The 25,055-nt window shown below is 46.0% G+C and overlaps 1 protein-coding gene across 1 annotated transcript in view; it reads left to right on the top strand.

Annotated features, from left to right (window-relative positions):
* Positions 1-25,055, top strand: part of LOC126524133 (uncharacterized) — a 78,994-nt gene that overhangs the window by 25,226 nt on the left and 28,713 nt on the right. The window contains exon 3 of the mRNA XM_050172487.3: positions 10,605-10,860. Coding sequence (XP_050028444.2) covers positions 10,605-10,860 — 256 coding nt within the window. The remainder of the gene's footprint in view (positions 1-10,604; positions 10,861-25,055) is intronic.

The raw sequence follows: 25,055 nt of genomic DNA, 5'->3' as shown, positions 1-25,055 counted from the left end.
CCATCTTCTTCGCCTGCTTTAGAGGCGATAGTCGCGCCGCTACACATTCATTTGCTTGGAAGGCTACATCAGCAATGTCAGCAACTCGGACACCCGTGTCGGAGGCGGCGCTCGGAAAACAGGGTGTGGGGAAATAGGTATTGTGGCTGACTTTTTTTTTTTTTTGCACGAGAAATTTGTGTTTGTCCAAATTATTTAGGTGCGTAAAGCTACCTTGCACATTGGTTTATGCCTTTTATAAGAAGGGCAACTGGTAGTGCAGCATTTTCCGTCGAGATTTAGTCCGTCCATTCAGTAAAGCCCAATGGGTTTTCACACGATTTGGATACGGGGATTGGAATAAGCTTAACGACGCAGGGCTAGAAAACCTGTCCTGGCGCTTTTTTAACTTCGCTTTGAACTTACGCGGTAGCCTGTAGTAGTATAAGGTATTAGATCATATTATTAAACATTACAATATATTATATGATATTAACAATAGTGTCACGCTTGAAAGCGGTCGCATCAGGAAACAGTTTAGAGATGGTAAGGAGGTGTTCATCTAAGCCATCGTCCGGATCTCGCATGCTTGCTGACGGAAGGCGAGATAAACAGTTAACGACGCCTTCTGCGGGTATCCTGCAGCCAGTTAAGCCGCCGACCTTGCCATTTGAAAAAAGTTGGTGTCGATTTGCTGGGTCTTAACCCCAAGTCTACTACTGGACGTCGCTGGATTACTGTATGTAAGGGCTATTTGACCCGGTATACTGAAACGGCGGCACTTGCTTCGGCGATTTCCTGCTGAACTCCGTGATTCTCCGTCAAGGTGTTCACGCGTTGTGATTAATGATCGTGGACGGTAGTGTACTGTGGACGTTGCTGAAGAACTACTTCGTCTCTGTATATGTGATTACTGGCACTTGATCCCTTACCACCCGCAAACAAACGGCCTCACTGAGCGCACAAATAGTGCCCTGACGAACATGCTTGCCATGTATGTCTCCAAAATTAACAAAACATGGGATTCTATCTCACAATTTGTTACGTACGCTTACAATACTGCCCAGTATGAAGTCACGGGTTATGCGCATTTTATTCTTCTGCATGCTCGCAGCCCGCAAAGCTTCATCGACACTATCATTCCCCGGTCTCCACATCATGACTCTTCCATGGACTAGACTTTATGCCGTGCCAAAGAAGCCCGTCGACAGGCCCGCCTCCGGACTCTCTCCTCTCAGGATCTTATAGCGCTCGACATATGCTCGTCAAATTTGGTCCTGGGGACTTTGGCTTTGGACACCGGTACGGAAAAGGGGCTGTACGCAAAATTTCCATTACGGTACACCGGCCTATAGGTCATACCGAAACGCTTGACTGATGCGACATACGTAATCGCAAGAGTGACTTCGCACAACCGCCGGTCACGTAAAACGCAAGTCGTGCACGTCGCCCGACTCAAACTGTACCACCATCGGACTGTGTAAGTCGCTTGAAGAGTTTCGCCTGCCTCCAGTGAAGCTGCCACGCTGCACGACACAGCCGCAGGAAGAGAAAGTAGAGGTGTGCGTGAGGAGCTAGCTGCTGCCTGTTGGCCTTGCAGGATCGTCCTGTCTCTTGCTCTGCGCTAACCATCTATCATCTTCTAAATAAACCCATCTCATCCATAACAATTTCAAACGGAACCATAGGACCGATTTTGTGTGCCTATAGGGTAGTCCATAGATTATCCTATAGAATCGTTGTTGTATATAGATATTTTTGTAGGTTTGATTCTGTGGTCGTTGCCCACAGAAGTGTACAGTAGTTTAAATAAAAAGAACAAAGAGCTTTATAAAATATATTTTACTTTTGGGGACCAAATGCTTCAGTGCTTCATCCGAAGGCCCACTACTTGGGATGTTTTTGACGTGGTCGCCTCACTGCATGTTTTCTGAAAATTATACCCCGAGCGATTTAAATGGTGGCACTATCTCAATAGCATTTGAGAGATGTAGAAGATTTACAAGCAACATAACAGGTCTATTTTTAGCATGAGAAACAGTAGCTTCACACTTCAATACATTGACGAAATCAATCTTCAACGAGACCATATTATATAGTTTCTGCCATAAATAATTCGTTTGAGCTAAAACATTAGTATAATTCGCACTAGAAATAATTATATTTGTGTCGTCTGCACATAGTATAAACCGGGCGACTGTATCAATGATTACGATGTCATTAGGTTAGATAGTAATAGTAGCGGTCTTGGGATACTGCCTTGAAGCACATCGCAGACAAGACAGCGAAAAGACGAATTAAACTGATTAATTTCAACGTCCTTTGTCCGTGATGACAGGTAAGACATAATAAGTAGCAACGCATCTCCGCTTATCCTGTGCAGTTTCAGCTTACGATGTCATTAGGTTAGATAGTAATAGTAGCGGTCTTGGGATACTGCCTTGAAGCACATCGCAGACAAGACAGCGAAAAGACGAATTAAACTGATTAATTTCAACGTCCTTTGTCCGTGATGACAGGTAAGACATAATAAGTAGCAACGCATCTCCGCTTATCCTGTGCAGTTTCAGCTTTTCAAATAGGATATCGTGATTTATTCGATCAAGCGATTTCCTGTAATCTACAGAGATCTGTACGACAACTTTCATCGGCTCAAAAGCACTCTAACATATATTCTTTTCTATAAAACAGGGCAAGTTCAGTCGAATGAATTTTTTTCTGGAATCATATTGGGAGTCTGTGATTATATCGTGTGCTTTCAAAAAATTTCTCTACATGCCGAAGAATTACTTCTCGAGAACCTTCGAAAAAACCAGAACAGTTCTAATAGGCTGACAATTTGAGAAGTCATTTATGTTGCCTTTCTCGTGCAGAAGGGTAACCATGAAAATTTCATGGCTGAAGACAATTGCGCAGTTGTAAACGTACATTATATAGATATGCTAGTTGATCAGATGATCTACTACATGTTTCGCAAGATGTATTTGAATGTCATTATCATCACATGATGCACTGTTGTTCATTTTCAGAAAACACTAATATTATTTCGTTTCTATTGATTTATTCTAAAGCCATGATAGGTGAGTGCCTCTTAGTAAATAGTATAGGCATATCTACATGGCTGTCGAACTGCTTAGTGAAATACCCATTGACTAGATCAGCGAAAGGTTTGCCCACGTATTCGCGGCCATTCTGGGCAATCGTCTCAACTTTCCTACGGCCAACGTTTGCATGCACTTCTGAGCTAACCTCTTTCCAAAGGCTATCCTGAACGATTTAGTGCGAATTCAGATTATTTCAACTCGATAACGTTAACGGCCCCGTGTAGAAGAAAATCCGGTATCGCCGGAGCTGTTCCTTAGTGAAAAAGCCGTATATCTTTAAGTATATGCATGTGCCACGCCTTGTTAAATGACGTATCGTATATGCGGGTTATACTGCCACTCCATTCTATCTCTAAAGTAGCGCATACTTTGTCTTGCCATCATGACAAATTTATTCCTCGGAATTTTGAGAACGACAGGCCGGAAACAACTATCATTAAACAAAAGACGTACCATGCATGTTCTTTACGTTAAATTTTCTCAGACTTAACTATCAAACGTGCGAAACAATAACAGAAATCTGCAAATGATTATCTTGTTCTTTTTTTTTTTCGCGTGGCTGTACACCGTGCCCGGTATTGGCCCACGTAAGAGGCCGCATTTCTACCAGAAATGTCGGCTTCGTGCATAGCGTTCGCCGCCAGCGTTTCTGGGTGAACACTACGTTTACAAAAGCTGCATTTGCCGAGAAGCATTAGAAGCAGTCAGGAATCTTTGAATGCTACGGTGTTCCACTTTTTAATGGGATGCTCTAATGTGCTCCAATTTTTTTTAAAGCGCATCTCTTATGCGCTGGTTCCTGCATTGAGCGTCGGCGTCGTACCTAGGCGGCGTAACCGAGCGCACGAACACAGCGGGAAAGAAGAGCACGCGAGGAGGATAGTGGGTGAGGACGCTATAGTGAAAGCATGAGACGGGGATGGAGCGGAGGGGATACAGCCTACGATTGCGCTATGTTACCGGCATAAAGCCGAAGTGGGGCTTGGGGGGAGCACAATAGTGTGAGGTGGGTTGTGCTACGATCGACCGCCGCGTAGTGACTGCGCGGTAGGAGCGTGTCTGACGACGATCGCTACTCCTGCAAGGGGCGGTGGCGAGCTGCTACGAATAAGGCTCGATGTGACGCTCCCTTTGTTGTCGCCGCTGACACTGCTGGCGCAATTCCCCTACGACGAAGGGCCGCTGCTGTGGCTAGGGCTAAAGCGTGCGAAGAAAAGCGTAGTGCTGCGCAAGACGGGCGACAACATGTCGGCAGGGTAGTGCGCGTCGTCTCTATGGAACCAAAGCACGCTAATCACAGCGTTCGCTTCATAATACAAGCTGTGTACCCATATAAGCATAATACAAAGTATTGACACGCGTAACGAAAACACGTATTAAGCTGCGCTCAAATTTTGCGTCATGAAGTATCATAATCGACTGTTATATGTTTTCGTGCTAAGTTCGTCTGGCAATTCGAATATCGTTATTTAATTTATTCCTGTACTTCATGAAGGTAGTTAAGGCTGTTATGATTTCTCTGATGATGATGATGTTGATGATGATGATTTGGATGATCACATTTTATTGGCGCAAGCGCATCTAAAGCCAAAGAGCGCCAGGACATCTGTGGACATGTGGCGATAAAATTTATGATTATTTTTTTTTAATACGCGTAAGTATTTTACGGATTACCCAGGGTTTTCGTATTCTGTTGTTAATTCCCTTTTCTTTAAACGGGAACTGTTCTTTGGTGGGTGCGCCACCACAGAACATGGGTGCGCCACCGGCTTGCCGTGCAATGTTTCTGCCATTGTGAGTCCAGACCTACTTACAGTCTACTTCGCGCTTGCGCGCTGCAGCTCGGCCAAGTAGGCGCTTCATTTCAGGGAACACGCCGTACAGGTGCTCGTTCACGAACACCTCTGCTCGAGAATCGATGCCTATAGCAGAACACTTCAGGCTTGCCGCGGGCGCGTTATTCAGAAAACTATCTCGCTTTTGCCAGTGTGCAAATTGCTCTACCACGTTCTCTTTAGTTGCATTCTTAGCAGCCGGAACCACGCCCACACGCTCAATATCGGCTGAGAGAAGCGCAACATTTAAGTACTCGCCAATCATGGTGGTCACTTCAGCTATGTCCCCAAAAGTACTCTAGAGTGTACTTTTAAATTCAATGTTTGCCTTCCGACAATACTGTTCCGTTTGAAGTGTTTTGCATTCGTGGCCTTTTACCTACCGTGTGACACCGGAGCACAGTACGTGTAACTTAGCATATCACTCTATGTTCTTTGTTTTATGCCGCAATCCGCTCGTATTCTTTGTTAGCTTCAGACAACGAAGCCTTCATGCCTCTTAATTCCTTGCGGGAAACTCTCCCAATACATTCCTTAAAGTCGTTGAACACTGCCCGCACTTCACTCTTTAATTGATAAAAAAAATTTCTGATCGCTTTTCACACTTTAAAGGATACAACCAGCCAGTGAAAGAAGAAATAAATTGCACTATGAGAGTGGCAACGGTACCGCAACCGTAACCCGACAGCAGCCCAGCACAGTCAAGGCACAGCGAAGACACATACACTTTGACCTACACTTATGGCAGCAGCAGCAGTGGCAGGATACGAGAATACATGAGCAAAAAGTATGCAAATGTGCACCACCCTGCGAATATCAGCAGGGCGTCGTTATCTGGTTCTTCCGTGACCGCTTGCCACCACTGACTCTACCAACACGAGCGAAGCATGACCTTTTTGACGCCCTCAAGATACAGGCTATTGAGGGCGAGCTCCACCACTGGAAAAGCTGGTGCCACCGTCGGCGTGACGTGGCATGAGGGATAACGTGGACACAGCGGCCGCGTCGGCTGCTTCAGAAGCGCCGAAGCGAGCTGAAAACGAAAATTTAAAGTCTCAGCTGCGCTGCGGCTCTGATTAAGTGGTGAGGCTTCACTGCCTTCCGTGTCTGCTTGACAACATTTAAAATCACTATAATAGGTAGTGGCTGCCTTTGGAGGTGTGCAGCATGGTAGACTACTGTTCGATGCCGCAGTGCCGGACGTACGCAACGGAGCCCGCTGTCAGCCTTATTTACAGGTAGCCGCAGGACAATGAGCTGCGTGAAGCTTGGCTGCATGGCTGCCAATCTCTGCATGGCTGCCATTGGCTTTTTTCGAGCAGACGCTCTTTCGACGCTAGCGCCAAGGTCCCCTTCAGTCCTAAACGCTGGGCGACGCAGAAGCAAAATGGCGGCGCACACGATTGTTTACGTTGTCAATGCAAAAGGAACAGCAGCCGCGCGGCGCTTCCTCTCACAATCGTTTTTATTTTTGTTTTTATTATGCCGACCCGCTCCGCTCACTTACCCCCTTTCCCCCAAGCCACGCGCACCGCTTACTTTGTTTTGTTTTTAACCCGCCGTGGTTGCTCAGTGGCTATGGTGGTGGGCTGCTGAGCACGAGGTCGCGGGATCGAATCCCGGCTACGGCGGCCGCATTTCGATGGGGGCGAAAACACCCGTGTACTTATATTTAGGTGCACGTTAAAGAACCCCAGGTGGTCAAAATTACCGGAGTCCTCCACTACAGCGTGCCTCATAATCAGAAAGCGGTTTTGGCACGTAAAACCCCATAATTCTATTCAATAGTTTTTACTGTACGCGGCGCTCTTTTATTTTTTTTAATCGCGCGCGTGCTACGACGGACCACGCGTCAGCTCGCAAGTAATGCGCGCGCTACGCAGCGCATTGGCATTACTTGCGAGCTGGCGCGTGGTGCGCCGTGGGCTATGCGTTGGCGCGCACGCAGTCTTGCCCATACTTATATTATACCAGCATGTGCCGGGACATAAAAAAAAAAAAATCCACTTCCAACACAAGAGATCTTTGGTCTCGCTTTATTGACTTCGTTTCCGAAAACAGGTTTCCCTTATAACGCGGTGTGATACACGCTCAAAAAATGAGCAATAGTGAAAGGTGCATGACATATACAAGAATACTAAACACAAAAGTTCACAGACGATGAAATAACAAAAGAAAGCTCTAGAAAACGCGAAGGCCGTTTCATGTACAACCATAAATAAAAACAAGATTTTTATATAACGGCCTCAAGACCGAAATGTAGGCGAGCTTCTGATATATGCACTAAGATATTGCAGAAAACTGGACGACATGTATGATATTGTCATGACAACTATAAAAACGAAAAACTCACTGGTAATGGCAAAAACAATGACACGCAAAACACCTCAAAAATAGAATAAAATGCTAACATTGTTTGATTGAGAGCCATACCAAAAAAAAAAGAGCTTACTTATAAATCTGCACGAAAGTATATGAAATGCCTGACATGTTCATTACTCCTGAACAACTTGAAAAAGACATGGCAGAACAAAAATAACATTGTACTAAAACTGAAATACACATTATCTTTGTTTTGCATTTGGCCACAACTTGAGTAACGGTGGCAAGGGGAACAGAAGGTAGTCGGCTCTTGCAGCAGTACATAGAAAACATTCGCAGGAAGGCTTCTTCCTCAATCAAAGACCAGGTAAAATGAGCCAACAACACGACTTTTCTTTCCACCCGAACGCAATGCTTAGCAATAAAATTACGTCACTTCAGGCACAAAGTCCTACCTACTGAGCACTCCTGTGTATAATAAACACGAACTGCAAAAATCTGAATGCAGGACATTTGCAATGCTCATGTTTTCCAGAAGAAAAAAAAAGGCGTATCATGCCTATACATGTAGGTTGTTCGCGCGGTTTTCCCATCGGCGTTTACTGAGATAGCACAGAAACACAAACAGTAATTTTTCAGCTGTAAGTACGTTTGTAAAACGTGATACACAGAAAAAGCACTGAGAGCGGTATGGAAACCTGGGCAAGTTACTGAAGTTGCAAAATCAGACTTGGCACAGAAAAACACAAGTCATAGACCAGGTGACAATGAGGAGGAACATCTATTTGTCAGCTTTCTGTACCGGGAAGAGCCTCATGGAGCACACACATGGACAGGGCAGTGTTCGTGTACATGCGCCTTCTGATGTCCTTGGGTCTGAGCGCTCACCTGTTGTCTTTAGGCAACCGGAACAACCTTGCAGGGCTTGTTTTTGAGGTATTTGTGCACCACAGCACGATGCACGAGCGGTACGAGTCGTGAAACGGGTGAATCATCGCGGAGCACAAGCACACAGCTACCGAGGACCAGGAAACTGACGAAGCTACCAACGACGGTCAACGCACAGCAGCACACGCTTCGCGATAACAGCACAAAACGAAACATGAAACATCAATCAGCGGGCTGAGCGGGCGCCGGGCAGACGGGGCCGCACGGCGTGCGCGCGGAGACAGTCGAAGGTGAGGGAGTAACGAGGGAGGGCGATTGGAGAGGAGTTAGGGGGGGGGGGGACGCTCGACCACCGGAATTGTCGCGCGTGCGCGCGACCATCTACGAGGCCATGCAAGGGAAACGGTTTTTCTGGTTCGCCCAATACAGAGATGGCGCCAGTTACCTCTGCCACTGAAACCGGGCAGTTTTCCCCCACTGCCACTACCGCTATCAAAGGGAGCGAAGTATGGCGCTTTTGAAGCTCACAAGATGCAGCCGATAACATACAGATGTTCGCCTCCAGTGATCATAGATGGCGGTGGCGGACAACCGTAGGTAGGCAGGCCGCAGGGAGCAACATAGCGTGGCGTCAACTGAGGAGTATTTCTTAAAGAAGACGTTCCAACATCGTCGACAGATCGCCTATTGCGATGCTCGATAATGATTGCCCGGATTCCTGGCGTACAGCGCAGGCAACGCTGCGAGCTATACATCCTGCAAATATCATCAAAAAAAATGTTGTTCTATGACAAATTACCACCGCGGCCACTACGCGTTTTCGGTATAATGTACCTTTCTCACCCATTTCACGCCAACTTGGGGCATCCGGTATCTGCAACGGCACACGTGAGACTAGGTGTGGATCAGCGTTGCCATCTGGTGAAATGGGCCACCAGATTTCGGAAATCTGGTGAAAATGTAGAGCTCCTGGTGGCCAGGCCAACAAACTACTACACCAGACAAAATCTGAGGATATCTGGGGAAAACCACTCTACCGAAATTACCGTCCACCCGCGCTGCTCATCCAAACATTTAACACTAGGTAGCGCCTGCGGCCGCCACGATGCTAAGGTCTATATTTGTATTGGTTTATTCCTCATGAAATCCCTGTGTTGCTGTGCTACTGCTAGGGTACAGTGAACTATATAAAGCTTACTGTAGCTAAGGTTTGTGCTACCGTGTGATGCTAGCGCTAGGTTTCAACGCACGTATAGTTATAAGTCGTTTCAATAGACGGAACCGGCTGTTCTAGTGGAGGAATGAATTTGCCGTGGGAAGCACGGGAAGAGCAACGCCGGGTCACCGACAATGCGTCAAGTGGGTAGCCAACACACGTGCTGACGCTCCGCTCGTTTCGCTGTCACAAAAACCTGTTGCGCAGGCCGTCTTCGACGGGAAACTTCCTGAGAATTCTGCAGCATTCTGGGCTAGAATTTTCAAGTTTAAAAATGCTATGGGGGAAAAGCCCTACCAGGAACTTGCATTGTATGCACTGGCATGTCTTTCTTGGCCAGTGTCGAATGCAGTGGTGGAGCGTGTCTTCAGTCAGGTCACGTGTGTTAAGACGAAGTACAGGAACCAAATGTCGCTGAAAACTTTGGATTCCATTGTACGAATTCGCACAACGTTGACCTCTAGAGAGGGGTGTTGCGTGAAGTTCACTATCACAGACGATATGCTACGCAGGTTTCGTTCAGGCATCTACGATGCTCCAAGGGATGATTAAAGGCTTCTCATCGTGATCTTATATAAAGAATAAGATGAGTGCTTGACGAATGTTAATTCTTGGTCATTTTTGTGCATTTTAAGGCAATTTTATTTTCTGGTGAAATCTGGGGAAATTTTAGCGAGTTTCTGGTGTCGTGCCGACTTTCCAATCTGGCAACGCTGGTGTGGATCCCGAATCAGTACGTGCCACAGGATAGGTACCCGCATAGTCAAATAAAACGATAGGTAAGTTATGAAAATGCCAGCTATTTATGGCTTTTTATCTGTGTGCCTGCCATCTGTGCGGTGTATAGATTCGAAAATAAAGTGCAAGTTGAGATAGTTGAAGTCAGCCACAGTGAAGCGAAAAAGACGGCGTCAAAAGCAGCCGAACGTGGAGAAATGAAGTGAACGGTATGCAATAAGAGAGTGCATAAAGCGGCGATAATTGCCCTGCAATGAAGCGAAAATGATGTCGGTAAAAAAAAAAAAGAGGACGTCGACAATACAGAAGTAAATAACGTGGTAAGATGGTTGCGTCGCTTCGCTGCTTCGAGGTTAATCGCATTAACATCTGCAATCATTGTGAGATAAGTTGTGCACGTATATTACTGCGATTAACATTTTCAGAAAACTTCGCCTGCTCATTTCAGAAAACTTCGCCTACCCTTCCTCTTTTTCTTCATTACCGTACAATTGTTTCAGTTTTTCATTTCCTTGGGTACAGTGGCCAACCACACGATTACAGCACCTGTTCTGGGACTGAGTCATTTCGGAACAAAGAAGAAGATCATTGGAGAATGTCCCAGGCGGGATCGAGTGCGTCGGGTCCGCAGAGTCCAACGCCGTCGCATTCGGGTGTCGAGCTCGACCGCGCCTCGATGGGTTCGGCGGCTTTTCCGGTCAAGGCAGGTCAACGCGGCAGGGGTTCGTGGACGACATCGCCTTCCACTAGTCCATCAGCCGTGCCCTTACAGAGGAAGGTAAGGAGCTGCGGCTGAAATCTACATACGAATGAGAATTCTGCCGGGCCCAATTGGCAATTTAGGCATTGATTACGCTACAGCTGCTGCCCTTACCTTTATGTATAGCCATAATGTACTGTACGACCTTCTGTGATGCCCGTGGGTTTAGCCAATAAAACACTTGTCTAACCTCAGATCTCATGAACAGATGCTCCGAAATCATCGCATACTTAAAGTGGCCAAGGAGTCTCCTTCATAGCCACCTACACCTGTCACAACTCTTTCCCTACCCATATTGTACTGCCTTCTTAACAAACTGGCGCTAAGGTTTCCCACGACTTCATTTGCTCTGCGTACTCCTACAGGTACGATGTCGCGGGTCAGACTTTTTAACGCGTGTCCACATTTTCGTAGATGGGAAAAAAAATTACGTGTGCCGATTTATGACCGAAACACCACGCAAAAAAAGTGGCCCAAAGCAATACTGACTGCCGAGTGAACCAGCTTACCTTGCGTGACGCAGAAATAAGAAGCATCCTATCACTCACTTATGAACAAAGTTCGCCGCTCAATGTAACTACGGGTAAGCTGACACGTGAACATCATTTGCACTATAGCGAAAGCCTCGTACATGTCTCGAGCACACAGGTAAATATACGTATGCAAAATGTGAATGTGTCGTTCAGACAGAGGGACGAAGCGTCGTGCGCAGATAGTCATTAGCGCGGTCCGGTCACCTGACAGACCGCTGTAAGCGACGGCAGTGCAGCACTTTAATCAGCTGAACGCGTTTTCCCATGAATGTGCAATATATATATATATATATATATGAGGAGCTTTTTTTCGAAATGAGCCAAATCCACAAACCGAAACTGGGTCAGATAAAACGGTAATGACAAGAAAAACTAGGCAACTTTCTCATAGAAAAACCGTTGCAACGAAATGGGTCAAATAACGCCAGGCGAACGTGTTCGCAGATCGTATTTCGTATCGAAATTGAGCCAGATCCAGCTGTTGCACGGATCAAAATGAGCCAAATCCATTTGCCCAATAGGAGAGCGCTTTTGGCATGACGTCATTTAGCCATCGCTGCCTCCTTGTCAGTTCCCGCCAAGGAGTTGGTTCCCGCCTGACAGCTCAGAGTGTTTTCGCGGGTTCTTCGTTTTTCTGATATCGTTGTTCATGGATTCGGATGGCAATGAAGAGATCGGCGAAAGATCTATCCCGAGACGTCGACGGCGAAGTGAAAAAAAAGCCGCATCACCACCGTAAAAGCAAGAATGCGCCGTTGCCAAAATGTAAACACGCGAAAAAGACTCTCAGGTGTGCGCTTGTGACAGAAGCATCCACTAAACGTTTCAAGGAGAAGTTTTACGAACTGTGTAGCGTGGAACAAAAGGCGTTCGTTTTGATGTACTGCACGCCAACAGCCGTAAAACGTAGGAGAGGAAAAGAAGCGGAACCTCGTCGGAGCCTTGCTGTTGTTTACAAGGTACGGATAGAAAATGGCCAAGAGATTCGTGTTTGTCGCGATATGTTTTGCGCAGTGCTTGATATTAGTCACAGCACAGTTACTCGCTATATAAAGCACAAGCATGAAAAAGGTGAAGTGAAAGCCGACAGTCGTGGAGGTGACCAGAAGATCAAGCGCTACGGTCGAAAGCGATCAGCTGTTGTGGGTTTCATTAAGCGACTTCGGGCAAGAGAGTCGCACTACAACCGGAAAAAGACAAAAAAGTTATACCTTCCAAGTGAGCTGAAGAGCATCCGAAACCTGTGGCAGATTTATAACCAACAAGCACCCGAAGATGTGAGGGTGAAGTATGGCTTCTTTCACCACATTTTTCGAGCGACGTTCTATCTTTCGTTCAGAACACCGAGGACAGACGTTTGCTCTGTGTGCCTGAAAAATGCGTATGAGATGAAAACTTGTGGAGATGTTTCACAGAAGCAGCGTGTCATAACAGAGCAACGTGTACACAAGTTGAAGTATAAGGCTTTTTATTCCCTGCTGCGTGAGAAGAGGGAAGACTTGAAAACATTCTCATTTGATTGCCAACAAAATCAAGTGCTCCCCAAAGTTCCGGACCAGGAAGCCTACTACAGCCGCCAGCTCTATCAGTACCACCTCTGCGTGGTGGAAAACCAGGCAGATGGATCAATGCCCAAAGAGGCCATCCATTCCTACACATGGAGCGAAGATGAAAGCTCCAAAGGAAGCAACCAAGTAGCCAGTGCGGTACATAATACACTTCGAAGCGCTAACTTCGAAGGAATTAGAGAGGTGCGGTTAGTAGCCGATGGCTGTGCTGGACAAAACAAGAACAGTACTGTGCTTTGCATGCTTCTTTGGTGGCTCCAGAATGAGGCTCCAGCAGGTGTCTCAGTAGTTTCCCTTGTGTTTCCTGTGACAGGACACAGTTTTTTACCCCCAGACAGGGTATTTGGCAGAATTGAAAAAGATGTTAGACGACACGAAGAAATCCTGAATCCACAAAGCTACCAAAGGATTTTTTCAAATCACGGCACTGTGTTAGAGCTTGGAAAACATTGGCATGCGTACGACTGGAAAGCCTACTGCACGGCGGTGATGAAGTCGACATCCAGCTTGCCGTTCAAGATAACCGAAACGAAGGTCTTCTACATTCAAAGAAATGCAGCTGGTAGGAGTCCTCAAATTAGAGCAGAGCCTCACTATAAAGTTTCTGTGTCAAATTTCGTGTCAGTGCTAAAAAGGGGAAGGTCCCTTGCACAAGCACCCATAAGATGTGCACTGTACGCACACCACGTCAACGAAATGAAAGTCAGAGATGTGACCAGCCTTCTTGTGAAGCATTTCGGAAATTCCTGGCAAGACAATGAAGAGCTTGCGTACTTCGTTAGTGTCTTCAGGCGCGCCCAAGGAAATGATCCTGCGGAAGAATTAGAAGAGAGCTGCTTATGCTGCCAAGAAGACGCACCTGCTCTTCAAGTATAGTTCTATTGTTCTTGAAGCACAGCAAAGCCCTGCTGCCAATGTTATTATAGCTTGTCTGTCATTATTACATGATGCCATTCTGGAAAGCCAATTTTAATAAAGTTTTCATAACAATACCGCCTAAAATCCAGTGTTTCAATTCAATACGAGCCAAATCCAGAGTTCTCACCCTAATATTGGGCATATCTGCCGCATAATTTTTCATTACTTGTGGTCGTAAACTTGCCCTAGCCGACATGTAAAGCATATCATATAATAGCTTTGCTAGCGTTGCATATAGGTCCGGTAACAAATTTTTGCTTTTTTCTCAACTTTTGTTTACGTGGATTTGACCCATTTCGAAAAAAAACTCCTCATATATATATATATGTGTGTGTGTGTGTGTGTGTGTGTGTGTGTGCAAACTGCCGTATGAGGCTTATTGTAGACACAATAAGTTTAGCAACTGTGTAAGCACACGAGTCACTTCGTGCAATATATAGGTAGGTTCAACGTAGGAAGCGGCAGCGAGGTTTTGCATTGCACTGAACCTGTTCGGAGGGTGTTCATCAATACGCGGGGGCAACATGTCCTGGTCACGTAATAAGTGAAGCAACTGCGGCTGCGCAGCAGAAGCATTGCTGGCAGCTAGTACGCGCTTCGCAACGCTCGCGTGGTTGGGTGCACTGCCACTGGCATTGCAGCCACTGCACCTCGAAAGCAAGGTGCAGTGGATGCAATAGAAGCATACGAATGGATAGCGTGCCAAGGCCTAATGCCAGAGGCACAGTTTATCGCAGCACGATTGTAGCGCGACTCGGTGAAAAGGGGGTGGAGCACTGCAACGAGAAAACCAATGTGAAAGAAAAAAAACGATGTTCCAAAATCTGTAATAAAGATATTGCGAAATAAGGTAACAACTTCCTTCAGTTCTCAGTTTCAGTTTATTTATTTAGTAACATACTTACATAAGTGTAAAGAAGGAGGTCCCAGAGCATGAGGCTGAAAGGGGACCTCCTTAGAGATAACATTCGCGCAGTAAAATAAGCAGGCTTCGCATTTCTTGTTTTTACATCAGAATATATGACTTCGTTTTTCTTGATCCCCATCAACTATTGCTTGTGGCACAACAGATAGCCGGCATATGCAAGCCTCCATAGAGATACACCTACTACGGCACTGGTTCCACTGGCTACACGAGTGCGGATAGTGTAGCTCCGCCAACTTACCCGGCTCATATATATATATATATATATATATATATATATATATATATATATATATATATATATATATATATATATATATATATATATATATATATATATATATATATATATATATATATATATATATATATGTATATACACATATATATATGTGATGTGTAATTTCAAAACTACACTTTCAACTCCACAGATTTTCGGGGGGCAGGCCGCGGTTGATAACGTAACATGCTGGCGTTGCAATCGCATTGAGCCAATTTGCCTGCCATCATCGGCACTCTCTGTGAACACATGTGGCGACAACATCGACCGTTCGCTGCGAGGATGGTAGCCATGTGCTGGAGTGGTCGTGTCACAGAAGTTGAGTTTTCGAGACGATAAAACAATTTTACGCACTCACACAGGCTGTTTCAGACTGCGTGCTGTATTGTATGCAGAGAGAAGGTGTCTTTCTGAGCTGCACATATGCGAGGTATTTATTCCTGCTGAAAGGAAACTCACACACTGGATTTCGCCATTAGGCAAAGGAATATATACACATCTAATACGCGCGCACTCAGGCTTTTTAGTCTGCTAATGATGAAGGCGACGCACCGTCTACGTCTACTCTGACTGGCAAAAGTACAGTCATCCATATGTATTACACGACATCACAGCCTCTGTCTCATTCTGATGTCAATATCGCTCTCATATCTAACAACTGGATACAACACCATGAACATGACCACAATTTTATTTATATACGCACAGGGTGGTTCAGCTAACTTTAGCCAGAGTTTAAAAATATGCCTACACACTCTGAGGCGACGCGACCCAATGCGTGTTACTCACTTTTGTTTGTAGTGTGTCACGCTGTTTCTTGTATTTTGCTTATTCAGATAATTAGTCAAGATGAATTAACCAACTTCGGAAGCAACAAAGTTAGGCGAAAAATCCCCATTACAAAGTTGTACAGCGCTTTCCAAACGTGCGATTTGGCAGTTTCTAACGTTCTATCTATTAGGTACTATTGTTTTTCAGCTTACTGCGACTGCCCATGAAATACAAAAAAAAGATACCTCGCGGCATACCTGTCGTACGAATACCACCTGGCATACCAACGAACATAGCATCTAGCAGGGTGTGCTGCCACTTAAAGGGCGACAGGGCAGTGACGAAGGCATTGGCTGTGCGATTTACTCCAGCGATGTGCTTCACTCGCGGCGGTTCACGATATCGATAAGCAGACGCAGCGGCAGCTGACCCAGATAGATGGTACGTTCGCTTATGCGTGGAACACTCGGGAGCAGTGCAATCACGACGCGCAAGCGTGCATGGTAGGTGGTGCCATTTTCTTTCTTTTTTTTATTTTTGTAATTCGGGGGCATCCGCAGTAAGCTGCGAAACAATAATACTTAATAGATAGAGAAAACGAAACTGATTATTCGGACGTTTTACAATGATTCTGCAACTTTCGAATTGGATTTTTTTTTCCTAGCTTCGTTGTTTCAGAAGGTGGTTAATTAACTTGACTAATTACTTAATTTATCAAAATACAAATATAGCGTGACGCACTACATACAAAAGTGAGGAACATACTTTTGGTCACGTCGTGTCAGAGGGCTTCGGCATATTTTTAAACTCTGGCTAAAGTCAGTTGAAACACCCTGTATGTACGTGTATATATATATATATATATATATATATATATATATATATATATATATATATATATATATATATACATACATACATACGTACAAGATGTCCCAGCTAACTCGGACCAAGATTTTGAAAAAGCCTACGAGTTCTTGAGAACAGAAATGGCGTGGATATTGTTAGTGTTTATCTAAACTTATCGTACCATTTTTTATGCCGGTCGTTTTTAGAGTAATTAGCCGAGATAAATTATTTATTTATTTATTTTTATTTTATTTATTCAATACTGCCGGCCGCCTTTTGGTAGCCAGGGCAGGAGTGGGTACATGACGCTTTTCATATTAACGGTCCATCAAGAAAACAACAGTAACAGTTAAGACAGAGAACCACATAGGCACACAGAAGATTACTGCGAAGCAAAGCAAACAAAACCAGATGCAAACGCGTTACATTCAAATCCAAAAAAAAAAAAACCGAGCTCACAAAGGTTATTGGCTAGAACTGACTGCTGAAAAAAGTGCATCGGGTGATGATAAGGTGGCCACATCGTAGGGCAACTTGTTCCAGTCTGCTATCGTTCTTGGAAAGAACGACAGCTTGTATGTGTTGGTTCTGCACTGAGGCATTATAATTGTTTTGTCGTGTTTGTGTCGAGTCTGTCGGGTTCTGTTGTACTGCATGTAAGTGTGGAAGTCTAATTTGGTATGATTATTAATTATTGCAAATAGCATCTTCAGACGGTGCATTTTTCGACGAGATTCCAAGGTAGGAAGACCGGAGCGGCTAAGAAGATCAGATATCGATACCTGTCTTCCGTAGGCGTGGTGTATAAATCGCAGTGCCTTTCTCTGAACCCCCTCGATACTTTTTACATTTGTTTTAGTGTGCGGATCCCAGATCACGTCAGCATATTCCAGTAGGGGACGCACGAGCGAAGTATAAGCTACAAGTTTCGTTTTAGTGGTTGCATGTTTTAACCGGTGTCTTATTAGCCATAGTCTTTTGGATGCTACTGAAACCATGTTTTTAATGTGGGGGCTCCAACTGAGGTTAGAGCTGATCGTTACGCCAAGATACTTAAATTGTTCTACTGGTTCTAGAGGAGCGCTATTAATTTTGTACGAATACTTCAGTGGATCTTTCTTTCGGGTTAAGGTCATTTGTTTGCATTTCGTTACATTTAATGTCATCGACCAGTTTTGGCACCAATTACTAACAGCACACAAGTAGTTATTTAGAACGAGCTGGTCACCTTCGGTGAGAATTGTGTGATAAATTACGCAGTCATCTGCGAAAAAACGGGCCCGCACAGGAGAGTCAAGTTTTAGGTCATTTAAATATATAAGAAAAAGAAGCGGCCCAAGGACTGAGCCCTGTGGCACTCCTGAAAATAGTGGAGCGATGGGTGAGCTTGAACTGGATATCTGGACGTACTGTTGCCGGTGAGATAGGTATGAATCAAGCCACTGTAAAATTTGTTGATTCTGTAAAATGTGTCTAAGTTTTAGCAGAAGTTTACTATGCAGTACGCGGTCGAAGGCTTTTTCAAAGTCCAGAAAAATGGCATCTATTTGTCCTGCTTTGTCAAGGGCTTTACAGAAATCATTGGTAGTGTGAATTAGCTGTGTCACAGTAGATAACCCGCGACGAAATCCATGTTGAGCTTCAGAAAAAAAATTATTGTCTTCCTAGAATGAGGCGATGTGTTTGAAAACAAAGTGTTCCATCACTTTACCTGCGGTGCACAACAAGCTAATTGGCCTGTAATTAGCGACATGGAGCTTGGTACCAGATTTGTGCACAGGAATAACCTTAGCCAGCTTCCAATCCCTGGGAACGTCACACTCTCGTAGACTAGTACGGAATATAATAAAGAGGAATTTTGAACACCATTCCGCGTATCTGGAAAGAAACGTGTTCGGAATATCATCTGGTCCAGATGATTTCTTTGTATTCAGGTGTAGAAGGGCGGAAAAAATGCCTTCTTCGCCTATGGTAAGATCGGGTACCTGGAAGCTGGTTGATCTGAAATTGGTAGACGGACCACCACCCCGCAGGAACACAGAAGAAAAATAGTCGTTGAACGTTGCCGCTATTTGTTGTCCGTCACTAACGTCCACGTCATTTATTGTCAATTTGTGTATGGGGTCCTTTTTTTGAGCTAGATAAGTCCAGAATTTTCGCGGGTCATTAATGAGGAAGTTGTGCAGTTTTACGTTAATGAATTGGAATTTTGATTGTCGTATTTGATTTCTTAGCTCTCTACGAAGTGACGCCACAGTACTGTGTGCAGCCCTCGAAATGTTACGGGAAAGTCTGCTTACGCGACGTTTTAGGTGAATTATTTCTCGTGTAATCCATGGGCTGTGGCTATGAATTTTCTTTTTCTTCAGCGGGACGTACCGATGAATACACATATGTACCGTACGTTTAAAGTTCAACCACAATTCATTCGGACTTGTGTGGCCTTCACTGTACCTTGAAAAAAAATTGTCGTATTCTTGTTCAAGAAGGTCTAAAATACTCTCGTCTTCAGCGTTATTGAAATCGTAAAATTGTTTTGTTGATTGGCGTGTGATTGGTCGTGCCATATTGGTTTTGAAAAGCACTAAATCGTGGTCGGATATACCAGGCATAATATTAACCGTGAAACCCAGCCTTTCAATAGCATCAGACACAAACACAAGGTCTAGAAGTGAGCCCGTGGTAGCAGTAACTCGCGATGGTTCAGCCACAACTTGCTTCAAATTAAAAGAAAAGGCAATATCGAGTAGCAAATCAGAATGCCGGCATGAAGATGAGACGCTCAAAGATTCCCAGTTGATTTTTGGCAAGTTAAAATCACCACTTTTTAAATATAGCTTGAAATGTTCAGGCGTCAATAGGAAAGTTGTGGAGCTCGACAAATATTGCCCAACCCAGGCACTTCCAACGAGATAGGCTTAGCGTGGCCGTTTTCATTCGGGAAAAACAAAAGCCGGCGGAGTTTAAAAACTACCACGTGACAGCGCGCTCTGTGCGCCCGAATGCGCCTCGATTACAGCGCTCTCAACGATGATTTGTCAAAAACGACGGTCGCTTCACGCGTTTCGTGTTGCCCACGACAGAGCTTCGCGTTGTGCTTAGTACTGAGATAAACGTCAGTGGGTTCAGGCGGCAGTTGAAATACAGCGCGGATGCCGTTTCTGCGGCAATAATTGCACTCTTACGCTATGCAGAATGCATGCGGAGGAAAAGTGACAAGCTCATGAGTTCGAATTAGGAGGCAAGACCCCAACAAGCAAAACACGCATTATAATAAGCTTGATAACGTCGCGTGAATTACGCTGGTTGTCACAAAAGGAAGAATCGTAAAGTGCCACGGAAGTTGCTTTTCAGCTTCCTGTCCATTCCTTGTCGGCAGTGAATTCGTAATTTTATATTACTTAAGTGCCTTTTCGACGTCCCGCAGAAGTTTCACACAGATGGCTCTTTTCATGGATAACGGTTGTAGATATTTATTCGCTGTGATTTCTGTCTAAAGAAGGTGTTCCAACAAGTCGTCCTCCGCCATAATGCAGTATTGGCACCTTTTCAGAACGTCCGATGTAGCTTTTTTGATGACGCAAGACGGTAGCTCGCTGCAGGCCTCAGCAATCTCTGCCTTTAGCGCGTCTGGTGTAGTTGCAGGATTGCGGTACACTCGTTCTTTCACATGTCCCCGCAAGAAGAGGTCAAGCGGTGTCAAGTCCGCTGACCTTGCAGGCCATGCCACGGGTCCATGCCACCCTACCCACTAAAAATACGGGGCCAATTATTCTTCCGTCAAAGATACCGCCCCACACACTGAATGACCATTAATACTGGTGTCTGGTCTGTGCCACCAATTGCGGGTTCGTATCGCTCCAGTAATGTGCATTATGGAGGTTGACTTGAGAATTTGTCAAAAAGGTTGAATCATCTTTCCAGAGCACTTTGTCAACAAAATCCGGTCTTTCATCACTGTTCACACGGATCCAATTTGAGAAATCAAGCCGCCATTGCAAGTCTCTTTCTTGCAGCTTTTGATGCAGTTGGAGGTGATGCGGATGCATGTCAGCCTTCCTAAGAACTCTTGACACTTTAGATTTTGAAATGCCTACCTCACCACTCACATCACGCACGCTGGAATGAGGGTTTGCAGTCATGCAAGCCAAAATGTCTCCTACAGCCTCTTAACTGGGCGTACACTATCTGTGCCGCGTCTACTTGAAGCTACCTATTTCTTTAAACGTCAAGTAACTCCTCATAATTGTGTTCGCGCTAGGTCTTCCCCCGCAATGCCACTTTCGGCATACCTTGGCAGATTTCTTCTTGTCGCCCAGGCCGCTGCTAAGGCTAAGACCATGTTCGCCTTCTGCTCGCTTGAGTACGGCATGCTTTAGGCAAACAAATTCTGCGAAACGGTTGCGCGGTACGACACTAATCGACAGCCGAGCTCACATGCATCTAGCCGCTGGCACAGCATAGAAGAAAAGCGGCGTTGTAACAAATGATGCTCCCTCTCGCACAGGTTCTAGATGTATTATGCATGTTTCGTGCGTATTCTTTTCTATTCCGCATCGATTTGAACGCTGGGAAAAAATTGCTCTTCTCGTCATATCTGAATAAACGGCTGATGACGGCGCGTTTCTCGGCGACAGCCGCGAGCGGCTGCTGACGAAGCGCTTTTTCGGAGCGCCGTCGCCAGCCGCAATTGGTAATTTCATGGCCGAGCAAAGGTTGAAGCCCTTTCTCGTAAGTGAAGGGAAGGCGCGTCGCTGGCAATGTTTTTACAAATCACTCACGAGCGCTGTAATCGCGGCGCATTCGGGTGCACAGAGCGCGCTGTCACATTGTATTTTTTAAACTCCGCGGGCTTTCGTTTTTCCCGAATAAGAACGGCCACGCTAAGTCTATCTCGTTGGAAGTACCAGGGTTGGGCAATATTTCTGAAGCTCCACAACTTTCCTATTGAAGCCTGAACGTTTCAATCGATATTTAAAAAGTTAATTAATTTATCTCGGCTAATTACTCAAACACCATCAAAAAATTGGCACTGTAAATTAAATAAACGCTAACAACATCTACGCGATTTCTGTTCTGAAGTACGCATAGTTTTTTTTTAAATCTTGGTCGAAGTTAGCTGGGACAGCACATGTATATATATATATATATATATATATATATATATATATATATATATAATGGCAAGGAAGTCCGACAGGGCTTTGGACGACACGAAGGACGCCGAAAGGAAGAAACAACAGCGTAGGCTTGGCCAGTCATATCAGGAACAGCGTCTAGCCCGAGTCCCACTGCAGTAGCCCTAGCGGTGAGGCTGCGGAGCTCTGCACGGCGCACTTCCTTACAACTTCCCCCCTCGCTGAAGACGGAGCCGCACAGGAGGCCTAAGGCGTCGTGAGCACAAAGGGCACGTGATAGGGCTTGCGGCGATCTACGTGCAAAGTTTGGCGACCTCGGCGATGCAGGTCCGTAGGGGTACGTAAGGGGTTCGATGACGTAGTTGAACGGAGAAGTTTGTTGTAGAACCCGGTAGGGTCCATAGTATCGGCATACAAACATGGTGGAGACACCTAGTATAGAAGTAGGACGCACTTACAACCAAACGAGAGCGTCAGGAGAAAATTGGTGATGGGGGCGCCCATCGTCATGGCGGAAACTCTGCAGCGCTTGTTCTTGCGTTATAAGGGAGCGAGCTAGTTGCCGACATTCTTCTGCATACCGGGCGGCTTCGGAAACCGGTGTACCCTCTGATAAGTCGGGACGGTAAGGAAGAATAGTGTCAATGGGTGATGATGTTCCGCGGCCATATAGAAGAAAGAAGGGAGAAAGTCCCCTAGTTGACTAGAGTGCCGTATTGTACGCGTACGTGACACAGGGAAGGATGAGGTCCCAGTTGGTGTGGTTGGAGGCGACATACATTGAAAGCATGTCGCCAAGAGTTAGGTTAAAGCGCTCTGTCAATCCGTTTGTTTGCGGGTGATATGCGGTGGTACAGCGATGAATAATGCGGCATTCAGCGAGAAGTTCTTGAATGACATGGGCGAGAAAGACGCGGCCTCGGTCGCTCAGGAGTTCGCGGGGATCGCCGTGGCGTAGAACGAAGCGTTGAAGCAGGGAGGAGGCAACGTCACGAGCCGTCGCGGCTGGTAGAGTGGCCGTTTCTGCATACCTCGTGAGGTGGTCTATAGCTACAATGACCCAGCGATTGCCAGCAGCTGTGTATGGCAGAGGCCGTATAGGTCTATCGCAACCCGGTCAAAGGGTCGCGAAGGGCACGGCAAAGGTTGCATTGGTCCTGAAGGGCGGCAAGGATCAGGTTTGCGGCGTTGACATTCCGTGCAAGAGCAAATGTACTTTTGCACAAATGTGTACATACCGAGCCAATAAAAGCTATGACGTAGTCTGGTGTAGGTCTTAAAGAGACCAGCGTGTGTGCACTGAGGGTCGGCTTGGAAAGCGGATTATACATCAGTGCTGAGATGCCGGGGTATTACAAGCAGCCATTTGCCGCCGTCGGAACTGTAGTTACGACGGTAGACCATTCCGTCGCGGATGGCGAAGTGCGAAGCTTGCCTGTGTAACGCCCTGGATGGTGGGCGTGCAGGTGAATCATAGATGTACTCTATCAAAGCTTAAATCCATGAATCCTTGCGCCGCACCAAAGCCATGTCGACAGAAGCGAATGGGAGAAGTGGGTCGTCTAGGATGGAGGCACTGACAATGTCGGCGTGGACAGGTGAGCGCGAAAGAGCATCAGCATCGGCGTGCTTCTTGCCTGAGCGGTAGACAACCCGGATATCGTACTCTTGGAGCCTCAGTGCCCACCGGGCTAAGCGGCCGCAGGGATCCTTGAGAGACGACAACCAGCGAAGTGCGTGGTGATCGGTAACGACATTGAAGAACCGGCCGTACAGGTATGGCCGAAATTTTGTGATGGCCCAGACGGTCGCTAGACTTTCTTTTTCCGTGACTGAATAGTTCGCTTCAGCTTTCGTGAGAGCGCGGCTCGCGTAAGCAACAACATATTCTTGGCAGCCGGGCTTTCGCTGGGCGAGCACAGCGCCAAGACCAGCACCGCTAGCATCCGTATGGATTTCCGTGGGAGCAGTTGGATCGAAATGGCGCAGTATCGGTGGTGTTGCGAGCAGGCGACTTAGCTTCGCGAAGCCATCATCCCAAGCCGGGGACCAGGCGGAAAGATCGGGTTCTCCCCAAAGAATCTCTGTCAGAGGTACCATAATCGAAGCAAAATTTAAAATAAAGCGACGGAAGTACGAGCAGAGGCCAATGAAAATGCGCAAGTCTTTGAGAAACGTTGGCCTCGGGAATTCTTTACCAGCACGGAGCTTAGCGGCATCAGGGAGAATGCCGTTCTTCAGCACGACATGTCCGAGAATTGTTAGCTTGCGTGCCCCAAAGTGACATATTTTCATGTTTAGTTGGAGGCCAGCGTCACTGAGACAGCGTAAAACCTGCTCTAAGCGATGAATGTGAGTAGGAAAATCTGGTTCAAACACTACTACATCATCCAAATAAAACAAGCACGTGTTTCATTTGAGGCCTCGAAGAATACTGTCCATTATCCGCTCAAAAGTTCCGGGCGCGTTGCACAGTCCGAATGGCATCACACAACATTTATATAAGCCATCTGGTATGATGTAAGCAGTTTTAGGCTTATCGTCTGCATCCATAGGCACTTGCCACTAACAAGAGCGTAGATCGAGGGAGGAAAAGATCTCTGCACCTTGTAAGCAGTCAAGGGCGTCGTCGATCCGCGGCAATGGATAAACATCCTTACGGGTTAGTTTGTTTAGGCGACGGTAATCCACGCAAAAGCGGATCGAGTCATCCTTCTTTTTAACTAAAACAATTGGCGACGCCGATGGGCTGTCGAACGGTTCAATGACGCCACGCTTTAGCATGTCGCTTACTTGCTCATCAATGACGCGTCGTTCTGTCGATGATACGCGGTATGGTCGCTGCCGTAGCCGTGAGTGAGAACCGGTGTCAATACGGTGACATTCAGTCCTCTTTCAGCGCAGAGAAGTGTTATGGGTGAGAAAAGCAGGGCGAAATTTATTGAGGAGACGGAGTAGGTCATGGCATTGCTTGGGGTTTAAGGCGTTGTCGATGACGTCGCGGAAATGTTCTTCAGGCGATGTGGCGGTTACGGGACTACAGTAGAGGGTGTTGACCTCTGACGATTCATTAGGAAGTTGCAACGTGTTTATCGTGTCGTAAGGCTGCACATTGCCGAGAGATTCACTGCGAAGCAACGTTATCGGGAATGGGAAGTGGTTGTATACAGGTAGGTGAGTCGCACCAGCTTGAAGGCCTAGCAGTCCTGTTGGGAGTGGTCAGAGGTGGCG

This window comes from Dermacentor andersoni, chromosome 3 (assembly GCF_023375885.2).
Source record: "Dermacentor andersoni chromosome 3, qqDerAnde1_hic_scaffold, whole genome shotgun sequence".
Lineage (NCBI taxonomy): Eukaryota > Metazoa > Arthropoda > Arachnida > Ixodida > Ixodidae > Dermacentor > Dermacentor andersoni.
Note: the sequence above shows the minus strand (reverse complement) of the source record. Positions and strands in the feature narration are given on the sequence as shown.